The sequence below is a fragment of the Bombina bombina genome, chromosome 4, assembly GCF_027579735.1.
Source record: "Bombina bombina isolate aBomBom1 chromosome 4, aBomBom1.pri, whole genome shotgun sequence".
Classification (NCBI taxonomy): Eukaryota; Metazoa; Chordata; class Amphibia; order Anura; family Bombinatoridae; genus Bombina; species Bombina bombina.
In genome coordinates, this window is record NC_069502.1 from 546,839,780 (window position 1) to 546,856,892 (window position 17,113).

At 36.6% G+C, this 17,113-nt stretch overlaps 1 protein-coding gene across 1 annotated transcript in view; it reads right to left on the reverse strand.

The window, feature by feature from the left end:
* The window catches only part of ME1 (malic enzyme 1), an 809,599-nt gene that overhangs the window by 46,101 nt on the left and 746,385 nt on the right, over positions 1 to 17,113 (reverse strand). The window contains exon 11 of the mRNA XM_053710486.1: positions 10,408 to 10,550. Coding sequence (XP_053566461.1) covers positions 10,408 to 10,550 — 143 coding nt within the window. The remainder of the gene's footprint in view (positions 1 to 10,407; positions 10,551 to 17,113) is intronic.

Below are 17,113 nucleotides of genomic sequence, written 5' to 3' on the forward strand. Positions count from 1 at the left end.
AACATATTCATTCATACATTTCAAATACATATTCCTTATATATCCCTTTAAGACCTTATGCACATAACCCCTTAGACATGAATCAGATAGTCCATCTTAAAGATAAAATGATCTTTTACGATTTGTTAATGACAGACTGTCATGGATTGTCCATCTGAATATTTTGGCAGCTTTAAACTTTCAAAAAAGCAAAGTCCCCACATTTAGTGGTACACATACACCTGTAGAGCCGTGTTTTTTAAACAAGCATTCCGCTCATATTAGGCCTTGCAACGCCTTCTGTGGGACACAAACTGTGCAGCAAAACAACCCGAGGTAAGAAACCGCACATTCAGGTCAAGCCGCACTTAGAAAACTTGTTCCCGCCTCTTAACGGATCTGTTGCCCCACTCTTATTACAGTCAGGAGCGTCACCACCCCTTCACAGGCATACCGCAGCCATCATGGAGGCTTCCTCTGCTTCACTCACACATGCAGGTTGTCCGGACCTTTAACGGATCTTTACCCGGTGTGTGTGACAATCATCATTTAGCTCTCTGCGGTCATTTGCTGCACAGTTTGTGTCCCACAGAAAGAGTTGCAAGGCCTAATATGAGCGGACTGCCTTGTTTAAACACGGCTCTACAGGTGTATGTGTACCACTAAATGTGGGGACTTTGCCTTTTTGAAAGTTTAAAGCTGGCCAAAATATCTCACGGATGGACCAATCCCATGACAGTCTGTCATAAAAATTGTAAAAATCATTTGTATCTTTAAGATGGACTATCTGATTCAGGTCTAAGCTTATGTGCATAAGGTCTTAAAGGGGATATATAAGGAATATGTATTTGAAATGTGATGAATGAATATGTTCGAGGTATTACAGTTAAATTCACATATTGTTTATGCATTGGTTTGCTTCACGTGGGAATCTACCCATACCTGAGTGGCAATTAGTGAAATGAAAATAAACGGATACTTTAGTTTCAAAATGTAAGAGTGCTGTATTCTCTTACTTTATGAAAGGATTTAGTTTTTTCCTTTCGTGTATTTTTCTCTTTTTTTTCTTTAAAAAAAAAATAAAAAAACTATGTATCTATACATGTATACTAATGTGACGTATTTACAGATACAAAACACTCTTATTAAATACTAGGGGGGCATATTTATCATGCTCGTAAGGAGCTTGATGCCCCTTGTAACTTGTCCGCCTTCTCTGAGGCCTCAGACAGAAATCAACCCGATCGAAAATGTTAGGGTTGATTGACACCCCAGCTAGCGGCATGATTGGCCGCAAATCTGCACGGGGGCGGCATTGCACAAGCAGTTCACAAGAACTGCTGTTGCCATGTAAATGCTGACAGCATTTTATTTTTTTTTCCATCTACTTGACTGCAAGGGCTACAATGCGCACACACATATGTATTTATGAGTGTATATATATATATCTATATATATATAAATACACACACACAAATACATGGGCTCACACACATATATACATATTTAGGACATGTGTCTGTATGTTAAAGCCCTTTGCGGTCCTTTTAGTTTCATATATTTGAGCCTTTATAACTTTTTTATGCAATTTTTTTATATATTGTATTAGAAAGTGTTATTGAGCTGTAACTGTACTTTTAGTGTATTTTTGAATGTGACACTTTTTATACAAGCGTAACAGTTAACCAGAGCTCTGAGGTCATGCTATAAAGACGGTGCGTTTTAAATTCAAATGCACTCAATCAACTGTGTTTTCTTTAAAATTGTAACTATGAGCGCTACTTCTACGACGCAAACAGCATCGATAAACCTGATATCACTTGCACGCAACTTTTAACACTCATAATCTAGACCCTATATTTTTTATATTTGTTTATAATGATGGTGGTGGTGTTTTAAGTTTTATTATCACTCCCATTAACCAAAATGATCCGCCACTCGCATTGCAATTAGGTATCTGTCCGTTAATGCTGCGGAGGTGCAATATCGATGACTGCGTTATCACAAGTCACTATGTTGTGGTCTGATATTAAGTTGTATTGAAACCATGTCCCCTGTACTTTAACCCATTCTCACAACAGGTGAGCAGCTACATTCTGGTAAAACAAGATTAAGGCTAGATTTAGGGCAATAGTTAGGGTTAAAGGGACACTAAACACAAGTTTTTTTATTTCATGATTCAGATAGAGCATGCAATTTTAAGCAACTTTATACTTTACTCCTATTATCAATGTTTCTTTGTTCTCTTGCTATCTTTATTTAAAAAGCAGGAATGTACAGCTTAGGAGACGGCCCATTTTAGATTCAGCACCCTAGATAGCCCTTGCCGATTGGTGGCTACATTTAGCCACCAATAAGCAAGCGCAACCCAGGTTCTGAACCAAAAATTGGCCTGCTTGTAAGCTTACATTCCTGCTTTTTCAAATAAAGATATGTATTTATAGAAAGTTGGTTTAAATTGCATGCTCTATCTAAATCATGAAAGCAAAAATTTGGGTTTCATATCCCTTTAATTAAGGTTGAGGCAAAAATTATTTATAAAACAAGTATTGTAGTTTTTTGTTTTTTAAAAAAACAAAACAAAAAAAAATAATCTTTCCTCTTGACATTAATTCCTTGTTTCTTTAATTATAAAAAGAAAATGACTTTAGATGAACTCTGCTTTGTTATGTTTATACCTTAGTTTTTTTCATTATTGACCTTTTTTTTGTCAGTACTGTTTATTATGATGTGATTCATGAACAAATACGTTTCCATAATCCAGGGACTGCTTTTCAAATGAATTTGCATTTCATCTTGTGGTGTTATAGAATGTGCTGAAAGGTCAGTGGTGTCAGAACTCTAGATCAAAGCACCAAGCAGACGTATTCTACATCAGCACATTTTGGCTTTAATTAAATATTTTTATTGAATGCATGCATTTTTGTAACCCTATTGATGTTAGAAACCATAGTTAGGAAACATTCACCTTGTGTGCAGTTTTTAATAAGGATTACAGTTACATTCATATTTCCCTTTATATGCAGATTTAGGTGAATCAGCATTATTGACAAACAATGGGTCAAAACAAATTTATAAACAAGCATACCCCAAATAACCCTTAGCAATCAAAATATTTAACCTATTTTGTTTAAAAGAGGGCGTTCTAAGTACAGATGTGTAGTGCAAGCTGTATGGGGGACAAAGATTACTCTTCAAATGTTGTTTGTTTAAGAATTGAATCGTAGGAATAATAATGTACATTTTAGCATTACAATGTCAGAATGCTATGAACAATTTATGTGACCTAAATTCTAAATGTCCTGTAGCTGTGTATTTAGTTTAACTGCTGCAATGGTAATACACATATACAACTTTATTATACTGTAATATGAGATAGTAAACAATAATGGGAAATTATGCATCCATCTATTTTGCTAACATAGGTTATTGAAGACAATACCTTGAGTGGGTAAACCACCCTTGGCTAACCTCCATCTAATAAACCCTCTTGCACATTCACCTTCCCCATAACAAAGTAGTTCGGTTTAATTGCAAGTGTAAGCAGGGGAGTTCATTACAGTGGAAATTTGGGAGATAATAGAATTTAAGGAGTCAGCGTGGGTGGTGGGAAATCTGAGATCTTTGTATGGATAATAACAATACTCCTATTATATACCCAATTAGGGCTAGATTACAAGTGCCACACTAATGTTAGCGCACAAGCAATATTGAAATATCGTTGGCAAGTTAAATCGTGCGCATATTACAAGTTGAAAGTAAACACGTTCGCTGGAGCTCATCTGGTTAGAGTGACTGAAGACCCAGCATAAAGGTTTTGGGCTAAAATAAATGTTGCATCAAACACACAAACTGTTATTATATATATATATATATATATATATATACACACATACATATATATATATATATATATATATATATATACATACACACACACACACACACACACACACACAGGGCTCATAATTTCAGGTCGTAAGCTACTAGCCAGTTTAAAATGTTACTCGCCACTTCTGATCCTACCCACTACCTGCCCACACTGAATGAATAACGGGAGGGAACAAAAAGGAAGAGACGAGCCCTATTCTAAAGGGCACCACAGCCTGCAAAACTTTTCTCCCGAAAGCTGCTTCAGCCGAAGCAAAAACATCAAACTTTTAAAAATTAGAAAAAGTATGCGAGGAGGACCAGGTAGCCACCTTACAAATCTGATCCATAGAGGCCTCGTTTTTAAAGGCCCAAGAGGAAGCCACTGCTCTAGTGGAATGAGTCATTATCATCTCAGGAGGATGATGTCCCACTTTCTCGTAAGCTAAGCGGATGACAATCCTTAACCAAAAAGATAGGGAAGTTGAAGTAGCCTTCTGCCCCTTACGCTTCCCCGAATAGACAATAAACAAAGAGGAAGATAGTCCAAACTTCTTAGTAGCCTGAAGAAAGAACTTCAAGGCGCGAACCACATCCAAATGGTGAAGTAAACCATTAGGACACAAGGAAGGAACCACAATCTCTCGATTGATGTTGCGAACTGACACAACCTTAGGGGAAAAAAAAAACTAATTTAGTACATAAAACTGCCTTATCTGCATGAAAAATCAGATATAGGAACTCGCATCACAAAGCACAGATCTCAAACTCTGCACGCAGAGGCAATAGCCACTAAAAAGAGAACCTTCCAAGATAACAATTTAATGTCAATGGAATGAGAGGCTTTCTAATTTACTCCCTATTATCAAATTGTCTTCATTCTCTTGGTATCTTTATTTGAAATGCAAGAATGTGAGTTTAAATGCCAGCCCATTTTTGGTGAACCACCTGGGTTGTCCTTGCTGATTGGTGTATAAATTCATTTACCAATAAAAAAAAATGCTGTCCTGAGATCTGAACCAAAAAAAAAAAAAGCTAAGATGCCTTCTTTTTCAAATAAAGATAGCAATAGAACGAAGAAAAATTATATAGGAGTAAATTAGAAAGTTGCTTAAAATTGCATGCTCTATCTGAATCGCGAAAGAAAAAAATTTGAAAGCTAAGCCAGCCTCTTGTGCAATACAACTGACAGGGAACAATACAATCTGTCCACTCAGGGAACTAGCAGAAAGGCCCTTCTCCAATCCATCCTGGAGAAAAGATAAGATCCTGGCAACCTTAACTCTGTGTCAGGAAAAAACACGCTCTTCACACCAGAATAAGTAGGTCCTCCACTCTTTGTGGTAAATATGCAGAGTAACTGGTTTAAGAGCATGAATAAGAGTATCAATGACACTCTCAGAGAAACCTCTCTTTGCTAAGACTAAGTATTCAATCTCCACGCAGTCAGCCTCAAAGAATCTAGATTTTGATGAACAAATGGACCTTGTAACAGCAGGTCTCTGCGACAAGGTAACTTCCACAGAGGTGATGAGGACATCCCCACTAGATCCGCGAACCACATCCTTTGTGGCCAAAATGGAGCAATCAGGATTACTGATACCCGCTCCTGCTTGAGGCGGGCCACCACTCGAGGCAAAAACGGTAATGGAGGAAAAAGATATGAGTTTGAACCTCCAGGGCACTACTATTGCATCTATTAGATCAGCTTGGGGATCCCTCAACCTCGACCCGTATCAGGGTAGCTTGGCATTAAGACGGGACCCTGTGATATATATCTCCGATGTCCCTCCCTTGCTGTAGATCTCTGCAAACACCTTGGGATGGAGAGACCAGGGGAACCATTCCCATGGGTGGAAGGATTGCCTGCTGAGAAAATCCACCTCCCAGTTGTCCACACACGGAATGTGAATCGCTGACAGCAAACAGCTGTGGGCCTCCGCCCACTCCAGAATCTGAGATACTTCCTTAATCGCCAAAGAACTTTTCGTTCCCTCCTGGTGGTTGATGTAAGCCACAGAGGATATTTTGTCTGATTAGAATCTGATAAACTGAGACGAACCCAGAAGTGGCCAAGCCTTCAAGGCATTGAAGATTGTCCGTAGTTCCAAAATTGATCGGGAGGGAGGACTCCTCCTGAGTCCACAACCCCTGTGCCTTCCTGGCACCCCAAACAGCTCCCCATCTGGATAGGCTTTGAAAATTTGAAAAGACAGATCAGAATGATCAACGTTCCACTGTCTCAGCATGCACAGTTGTAAAGGTTTGAGATGGAACCTGGCAAAAGGATTGATGTCCATGCAGGACACCATGAGACCAATCACCTCCATACACTGAGCCACAGAGGGACTTAAGGAGGTCCAGAGGGCAAGACATGCCAAAGTTAGCTTGCAACTCTTTGGTCTGTTAGAAATATCCTCATGGATATGGAGTCTATTATAGCACCCAGGAATTCCACCCTGGTATTTGGGATAAGAGAACTCTTTTCCAAGTTTATCTTCCATCCATGTGATCGAAGAAGATGGTGCTTGCACCAGAATATCATCCAAGTATGGGGCTACTGTAATACCCTGAGTTCTGGCAACAGCTAGAAGAGCCCCCAAAACCTTTGTAAGGATTCTTGGAGCAGTAGCTAGGCCAAACGGGAGGGCAATGAACTGAAAGTGCTGGTCCAGGAATGAAAACCTCAGGAACTGAAAGTATTTCCTGTGGATTGGAACATGAAGGTAAGCGTCTTTCAGATCTATAGTGGTAATAAACTGGCTATATCTTGAAGGAAGGGACACTGAGACATTTGTTTAAGCACTTTAGGTCCAGAATTGGGCAGAAAGTTCCCTCCTTATTTGGGACCACAGAAATGGTTTGAATAAAACCCCAAACCTCTTTCTTCGATAAGCACCGGGACAACTCCTCCTTAGGAGGATAGGTCCTGAATGCACCCTAGAAAGGCATCCCTCTTTTCTGGTCTGTAGACAGGTTCGATAGTAGGAATCTGCCCCTGGGCAGATGAGATTTGAAGCCTATCTTGTATCCCTGAGTATGACCTCCAGGACCCATGGATCTTGTACGTCCCTTAGCCAAGCATCTGAAAAAAAGAGACAGTCTGCCCCTACACGATCCGATGCCGGATCAGGGGCCTCCCCTTCATGCTGATTTGTTTTTGGCGGGCTTATTGTTCTGCTTGGACTTATTCCAGGATTGAGCCGGCTTCCAAGTAGTCTTAGGTTACTCAGGCTTGGAAGATTGTTGACGTTGAATTTTGTCAGAACAAATATTAGAAGATTGTCGTCCCTTAGACTTTTTCTTCTTAACTTGCGGTAACTGTAGAAATAATGGAGTCCAGGCCTGGAACAAATAAAATATTTCCCTTGAAGGGAAGAGAAAGGAGTCTGGACTTAGAAGTCATATCCGCAGACCAAGACATTAACCAGAGCACATGGCGGGCTAGGACCGCAAAGCCAGAGGCCTTTTAATTTAGGCAAATAATTTGCATGTTTGCATCACAGATAAAAGAATTAGCAATTCTCAGAGCTTTAATTCTGTCTTAAATATCCTCGAGGGGAGACTCCACCTCAATGAGTTCCGACAAAGAGTGGCACCAGTAAGTACCTGCTCCAGCAACCATGGCAACTGCAGCCTCCAGATAAAATAAAAATCCCATATGTTGAAACATCTTTCTCAGAAAGGATTCCATTTTCTTATCCATCTGAACGAAGAACTATCCTCAAGAGGTATAGTAGTTGTACGTTTAGCAAGTGTAGGGATAGCACCATCCACCTTAGGAATGGAGCCCCACAAATCAAGTTGAGAGTCCGGGAACAACTTTTTGAAAAAGTAGATGAGGGGGAAAAGTAAGATCCAATTCTTTCTTATTTGTTGTTAAAAATGTTCCCTATTTTAACCGACACAGGAAAAGTCAAAGGAACTTTCCTGTCTTCGTAAACTCTGTCTAATTTAGGTATCATAGGTTCTTCAGGCAGCGCGGCCTCTGGAACCTCTAACGTAGACAGAACCGCCTTTAATAAAAAAATGCAAGTGCTCAATTTTAAATCTAAAGGATGGTTCCTCCTCAGCAGGAGGCTTAGACGCTAAGGACTCTGACCCCGAAAGTTCACCCTCTGAAGCTACAGAGGTTAACTCATCATCGGATAACTGGGACATTATTATATAGTCCGATAAATATTTAAATGACTCCGGATCAGGAGAGCTACGTTTAACCTTTCTCTTGCGTTTGTTAGAGCAAGGTAATGCACTGAGGGCCGCAGACACCGCTGTTTGTAACTGCACGGCAAAGTCTGTAGGAAGAAGACCCCCTCCGGATGGAGGATTAGATATGCTATAGGGAACTGCATATGGAGTGGATAATGTAGCACAGGTAGTAATCTCATGGGACACCGAGTACTGAGAGGTAGATGGCTCAGAGGGACTAATAGCCTTAGTGTTAAGGCATGTGGAACATAATTGAGTGGGTGGGAAAACCACAGCCTTCTCACAATATAAACAGGTATGATTTAGTACAGAAGAAGTACTTTCTAACATGTCAGAGTCCTCCATAACTCAGGTTATACCCACAGGAGGACACAAATAAAAACTTTATATATATACCACCTCCTAGACCCAGACAGTTAACAGAGGAAACACTCTCCTCAGGAAGAAATGAACATAGACCACATGCTATGAAAAGTACAGCAAGTTAATAGGAGCTGGGCAAAACTTTCAAAAACGAACGTGAAACCAGTTTGTTCGAGCCAATAACACACAGTCTATGAGCCCAGAAAATAAAATCACACAAAGCAGTATGTAAATAATTAATACACTGATTAATTAATCCCAACTGTTCAATAAACCCCCCTCCGAGGATATTAACCCTGGATCCTATCAAGGTATAAAGGAGCCACACTGTGACCCTGTTATAGCATTTTATGTTTAAAAAATTGAAACAATCTTACCTCCAGGATCCATGCTGTGGAACAGAACACAGCCTCTCAAGTGTGACAGTCTTATAGCAGCGCTCCTGACATGGACTTGAGTGAAAGAAAGCAGGCAGTGAAACTCGTCAACACTGATTGCTTAGGAGCTGCTAGCAGTAGTCTGGATGGTTTCACAGAAAAACTTTCCCTGCATCTCCAGACTCTAACTTTCATCAATACTCTCACTGAGAGGTTGACATGACTACTTAAAACTCCAGTCCTATCTCGAAGGGCAGATACCCCTTTTTCAGGACTCTCCGAATCTTCTGACACTTCTCTGCCACCTCCAATTGTGACGAAAGGCAAATAATGACTGGGGTAATGAGGAAGTGGGCAGGATATTTAAGACTTTGGATGGGGTGTCTTTGCCTCCTCCTGGTGGCCAGGTGTTGTATTTCCCAACAGTAAGGAATGACACCGTGGACTCTCCCTATCTTAGGAAGGAAAAGTGTATATATGTGTGTAACACTTTATTTTAATGTGTTTTGATGTGTTTTGTGAAACTTTTTTTTAACCCATACAGTTTATTTCAAGTCTGAAGTCGCACTTAATATTATAGCGCAGTTTCGGCTTTCACTATAACTTCCAACTTGTAAGACCAGCACAAATTAGCATTAGCGATATCCATTGAAAGTAGAGGGTGTGCTTGAGAAAATTTGGCTGTGTTAACCCTTGTCTAGTTAATGCGCTTTACCAATGACTTGCAAGGCTAATAGTAGTGATTTTGGTTATCACGACCACACTATAATTAGCGCACCATTTGTAATCTCGCCCAATAGGTTTTATTTAACAACAAAAGTACAAATTTATTCATAAACTTAACTATTGATCTAGGTCAGCGTTTCTCGAGTCCTCAAGTACTCCTTACAGGCCAGATTTTCGTGATGTCTTAACTAGAGCACAAGTGAAATAATCAGCTAATGGCTGGGAGCAGGTTCATAACCATGGTTACGGGTCAGCTGATTATTTCACCTGTGCTCTAGCTAAAGGGACATGAAACCCACATTTTTTCTATCATGATTTTAAACTACTTTCCAAATGACTTCTATAAGCTAATTTGCTTGATTTTCTTGATATCCTTTGATGAAAAACATATCTAAATAGGATAAGTAGATGCTAATTGGTGGCTGCATCGATGCCTTGTGTGATTGGCTCACCCATGTGCATAGCTATTTCTTCAATAACGGAGAGCTAAAGAATATAGCAAATTAGTTAATAGAGAATATAATTTTAAACATTACAATTTACTTCTGTCTGAATCATAAAATAAATATTTTGGGTTTCATGTCCCTTTAAGATATCATGAAAATCTGGCCTGTCAAGTATAACAAGATATATATATATATATATATATATATATATATATATATATATATATATATAAAGATTCTTAGTTCAAAGATTACTGTCACATGGTCAAGGAATGCAGTTAACAATTACCCAATTAAATTTATTTTGTATATATATACTTTAAATGCTTTTTACTTGGATTGTTTATGATCATATGAATAACGATAGATAGGTATTTAAATTAACTGTGTATTAGAAACATAATCTTACACTTCACATTAACATACTAATAAATTACCTCAGTCAAGCGGTAGCATTGCTCTGCAGTACACTCTGCTTTACTAGTTGGATTACTTAGGGCAAATATGATTGGTCTTTTGTTGAAGGAAGCCATATCCTTAATAATCTGCTCAGTGAAAGCTCCACCAATGGCTGCCACACCTAGAGAAGAGATTAGTAAATTAATCCCACAAGCAAACCTTCAAACTGTTCTATTTGGTTTTGCTATATTATCTTCACATTAAATATAATGTACTGTATATACCACATGCATTAATGAAAAATGCGATACACCTTGCACATAACATTAATTCAAAGGTATGGTTGAGTCAAAATTTACCTTCCATGATTTAGGCAGAGCATATAATTTTAAATAACTTTTCAATTTACTTATATAATCTAATTTGCATTGTTCTCATGCCATCCGTTGTTGAAAAGTATACTTAGGTAGGTTCAGGAAAAACAATGCACTACTGATAGGTGGCTGCACATATATATCTGTATCTTGTCATTTGCTCACCTGATGTGTTCAGCTATCTCCCAGCAGCGCATTGCTGCTCTTTCAACAAAAGGGTACCAAGAGAATGAAGCAAATTGTACAATAGAAGTAAATTGGAAAGTTATTTAAAATGATATGCTCTATCTGAAATGTGAAAGAAATATTATGGGTTTCATGTCCCTCTAATAAACTTTTATACAATTTACATTCTACAGTTATTAGTCCTCCCCTGTGATAATCACGGTTTTGTTTTTCATTATACTCTGTGGATATTTTTATAAGTTGTTATCAAGTATATATATGAGAAAAAATATATAACAAAAATGATATACTGTAATTTGTTATAACACGTCATTTTTGCATTACTAACTAAAAGTTACTATGCATTTAACGCCATCAAAAAATTTATTAAACACATAGGTAAAATCCAGCTCGGTAGCTGCAAGTCTTGTATCTACCAAGGAGGACATGGCAACTGAGTAAACATTTTTGCATTAAAATGTCCCTTCACTTGCTGAGCAGACTGTACAAATAACAGCATAAAAACCAGATATATTAAAAATACATTCAGAAAAAGGGAAAGGAAAAGTTACACAATGGACATAAAAATGACACCTATTGCTTTAATTTAATTAAGAGACGTATTTCTATCCATCTCTACACACAAATTAGACAAGGGCACTATATAGGCATACTCCTCCTATCTTTTGGATAATTATGGGTATTGGTTTTATGTGGGGAGGAGTGGTGCTAGCATTAGTTCAACATTCAAAAAAACTATTGGAACAAAGTTCCACAAAAAGAAATGCTGTATTAGCACTCTATGCCCAGACTATTCTACAGGTAGGAACCTGGATTGATAAAATGTAACTTTTATTAAACCTTTTAAAAGATGGGAAACAACAAACAAATTAAAATCCCTATCTGAAATTCAGCTGTTGTTCCAGAAGTGTCCCTTAATTCCTTTTAGTTCAGCCTTTAAATTATTTGTATAATATCTTAGGGACACTGTGGTTATTACATTAGGTTCGCTGCTTTATTGTTATTATATTTGTAAGAGTATGATTAATGTTTAGTATTCTTATTATTGAGTCACATACCCAGTTGTGATTGTTATTAGATGTTGAACGTTTTTATTTTTGTTAATGTTCACTTGCATATATGTAGTGCTGAGAGGTACAATTATTTCTAGGTACTTATATAATCCTAGTATTGATATATTGATTGTATAAAATTTAAAAAAAAAAATGAGAATATTTACTAAGTGCCTTCCTGATTACTCTCCACCTTACTTATTTCTTGATTTGTGTATGTTGACGTTGGGTGGCTATTTCTCAATTGTATATATGAGTTGAGATTAGCTGATTCAATGACTTTTATTTATTTATATATTTTATATATATTTTATAGAATTTGTCCACAACATGGGTTTCCTGAGTGAAGAAGAAATCAACAGTCTAAAAGACTTAGAAGACCTATTAAGTGAAAATGAAGGGTCTGGTCAAAACAAATGGAGAAATACGATCACAAATAAGTCCACCTTTGTACCAAAGAGTGTGCATGCATCTCAAATAGATGTTTTTAACAACTTAGTATGTCAAGAAATTCCAGATTTGAAACTTCAACCAAAAAAAAAGAACCTAACGTACAAAGAACGAAAGGCTTTGAAAGAAATACAAACTTGGGAAGAAGTAAAAATCAGGAATTTGGACAAGGGAGGAAATATTGTAGTCTGGCCCTTCGAAATGTATCTGAGGGAAATAAATAAACAACTGAATGATAAAAATTGCTATACGAGACTACTCTTTAACCCAGTAAATAGATATCAACAGATATATAACCACATGATTGACAAAGCACAGAGAAATTCAATCATTACAGCAAAAGAAAAAACATTTCTAACAGTATCTAACCCAAAAGTGGCAACCCTCTACCTCATCCTCAAAATTCATAAAAATCAGCTGAAACCCCCAGGAAGACCAATACTATCAGGAATGGGATGCTTAACAGAAAGAGCTAGCCAATATGTTGCTTACCGACTAAGATCCTTTGTACATGAATTACCATCTTATGCGCAAGATACTATGGAAGTGTTACAAAAATTGGATAATATCTACATTGATGATAATATATGGTTGGTCACCACAGATGTGGAGGCCCTATACACTTCCATTAAACATGACAAAGGAATTAAAGCAGTACAATACTTTCTAGATCAATATTCTCAGGTAAGTGAATTACATAATGAATTTATTATCAAACTAATAAAATTCATATTGCAATATAACTTCTTTACTTTCAATAATCAATTCTTCCTGCAAACAAGATGAACGGCGATGGGGACAGCATGCGCCCCCACATACGCGAACCTATTTTTAGGGTGGTGGGAGGCGGAATATGTATTCACGGAAACGAATACAGAATATACAGACAAAATACCCCTTTGGCTGAGGTTCATAGACAACATCTTCTTTATCTGGGAAGGAAGCCAGGAAAAATTACTTGAATTTCTAAGTAAACTAAATCACAATAAATTAAATATTCATCTAACATCAGAACACAGCCAAAAAGAAATAGCCTTCCTAGACTTAAAAATATGCAAAGAACTAGATGGAAGAATTTCAACAGATTTACATCGTAAAAAAATAGCACTGAACAGTTTATTACACCACTCGAGTACACATGCACCTAGTACCCTAAAAAGTCTCCCTACAGGAGAATTTCTGAGCGTACAACGCAACTGTATGGATCTCAAAACCTTCAATAAACAAGCTGGTGAATTAAAAGAAAGATGACTGAATAGAGGTTATAGCAAAACTAGTATTAAAAAGGCTAAATCAAGAGCATTTAGAACTAACAGAAGAGAATTATTAACCAAAAAAACATAAAAAAGTTATAATAAAACTAGGTTGATCTTAACATATAATTCACATACTCCTCAGATAAGAGAGATAATAAACAAGTACTAGCATGTTCTAGTATCAGACCCGATCTTGAAAAATCAACTGGGGGATAAACCAGAAATCAGCTACAGATGCTCCAAAAACATCAAGGACATGATAACAAGAAGCCCCTACAGTGGAAAGAAAAGAAGTACATCCTTGTCACCAGGAACATGCAAATGTGGAACTTGTTCCACCTGCCAGTACATTAAAAAAACAAGAACAATAATAGACAGATTTGGTCGAACTCATTCCATTAAAAAATACATAAGTTGTAATACAAAGGGAGTAATATATGTACTTAACAATGTTCATGCCAGAAATACTATGTTGTCATGACAACCCGCCAACTCCGAATTAGACTAATGGAACATCTGTGAAATATAAAAAATGTGAGAAAAGATACAGCAGATGGTAAAACCATAACTAGTGTGGAATTTCCCTTTCTGTCAAACCACAACTCCAACACAAAAGACCTTCAATGTTGGGGAATTGAACAGATATCATTGGGTATTAGAGGAGGAGATCTGGAGAAAGTCGTCCTCCAATCAGAAAGTCTGTACATCCAAATGGAATTAATGTGAACAACAACTATTATGTCTTTTTATAAAATAAAAGACTATTATAAGCTTCTGTATATAAGAAATAGCTAATTTCCCAAATATGCAATATAAGAGAACATCACTATAAATGTTACAAAAATTACAAAAGATGTTTATAATCATTCAAAATTTCAAATATAAAGTATAGAAACTTAACATCTACTCAGCAAAATGAGGTAGATTAAATATAAGATCAAAATAACACATAATACAACATAAGAATATTCAAACATTAGACAATTTATAAAGATTTATATAATCATCAGTTGAATATTAAGTATAAAATACATGTTTTTACTTAAAGAAGTAGACAAAACAAAATATAAGATCAAAGGAATACAGGATATAATATAAAATGGAATATATCAACTAAATGACAAATACCAAAAGAAGCACAATATATATGGGAAAAAAAAGTTCAAAAGGTCACGATTTTTTAAGGTAACAATACTAGGTTATTAGTCAAACTCAAAAACATACCCCAATAAACCTCAATGTAAGTAATTATAAGTTAAATGTAATAGCCCATAATACACAGTATAAATTAACCACTTGGATATCAATAACCACAGTAGTTAGAATACATAACATTCACTTCATAATATGGAATCACTAATGTCACCTCTGCAATGAACTAATAGCTCAAATACAGTAATCACATAATTGTTTTTTCAATAAACGTTTCACTAAGATCACTATCAATATGCACAGTTACATAAATCAGAAAAAATGAATTTATCACACACAAAAACAGCACTATGTCTAACTCCCTAAATATTGGAGTAACATTAAAGTGCCAGTAAACCTAAAAAATAATGTTATATAATTCTGCACATAGTAAATAATAAAAAATAATCACATATACATAATCAATGTATAAAGGCATAACCTAAATTACACATACATAATTAATGTATAAAGACACAACCCGAAAATTAAAAATAATAGAAATAATGTGTTCATTATACTACAGGTTTCACAATTTTGCAATAAATGTTCCTAATAATAATAAAAAACACATCTGACCAATGTGGATGAGACGGCATAGATAAAGATAAAAAAACAATACCCCATGGAAAGAGATCCCAAACCAATACCAATATTTTAACATCTTATTGGACAATAGTATGCTTGCACATGTAGAATCACCAGTGAAAAATCACCACCAAAGAAAATAGAATCAATTTATCCTTAATCAATGTTCCGAACAACAGGATAGAAATAAAGGTAATGAACAAGTCTAACCAGAGTATGAAATGTATGGAGCACATAAAGATGATTTTGATGCGCAATGTGAGCGTATAGTAAGCGTCAATTCCTACTTAAAACACAGATGACGAGTTCAATCATTTATATATACAAATGTAATACCACCTTTAATAGAGATGAGACAAAATAACGGATCCCAATCGGCTGTCTAAGCACAAACAGGCAGCCACCAAGAACCAATGATAACCTCAAGAGAGGAGGGACTTAAGTAAATGAAAGGATATAAATATCCTGCACCACAGTGGCCCTAAAGCTTTTGGCAAAACGCGTCAGGGGGGTGTTGTGAGACGATGGGGTCCCAATATTTTAAAAGTGTCTGAAATTCTAAAACTTGTTTAATGAGAATCGCCGCTATCAGCTAGTAACTACGCTGACAGTTATAAGTGGCATCACACAAACGCCAATATATGGTTAATTTGGTATTCGATTATTTGTATTCACTCAGCAACATAGGTTGCAAAAAGACTTTAAAGTTTATAGATCAAGCTGCGAAATAGAAGTAAAGTACAGTTACTAAAAGATGATTATTTATATTATAATCGCAACATATGTTGCCAAATACGTTAGAGCTTAAACCGGAAGTTGTGAGATGACAAATGTTACCAAATACAGTGTAAGTGTAAACTGCAAGTTGTGATACAAACGCAAAGTGTCAGCTAGCAAGCCAAAAATCTAGGCATTGATATCTGACCAAAAATACTTAAAGTTAAGGTAAAGTTAATATGTTTTGCATTCATCAATGCATCCACTATACAGGGAGTGCAGAATTATTAGGCAAGTTGTATTTTTGAGGATTAATTTTATTATTGAACAACAACCATGTTCTCAATGAACCCAAAAAAACTCATTAATATCAAAGCTGAATAGTTTTGGAAGTAGTTTTTAGTTTGTTTTTAGTTATAGCTATTTTAGGGGGATATCTGTGTGTGCAGGTGACTATTACTGTGCATAATTATTAGGCAACTTAACAAAAAACAAATATATACCCATTTCAATTATTTATTTTTACCAGTGAAACCAATATAACATCTCAACATTCACAAATATACATTTCTGACATTCAAAAACAAAACAAAAACAAATCAGTGACCAATCAAGCCACCTTTCTTTGCAAGGACACTCAAAAGCCTGCCATCCATGGATTCTGTCAGTGTTTTGATCTGTTCACCATCAACATTGCGTGCAGCAGCAACCACAGCCTCCCAGACACTGTTCAGAGAGGTGTACTGTTTTCCCTCCTTGTAAATCTCACATTTGATGATGGACCACAGGTTCTCAATGGGGTTCAGATCAGGTAAACAAGGAGGCCATGTCATTAGATTTTCTTCTTTTATACCCTTTCTTGCCAGCCACGCTGTGGAGTACTTGGACGCGTGTGATGGAGCATTGTCCTGCATGAAAATCATGTTTTTC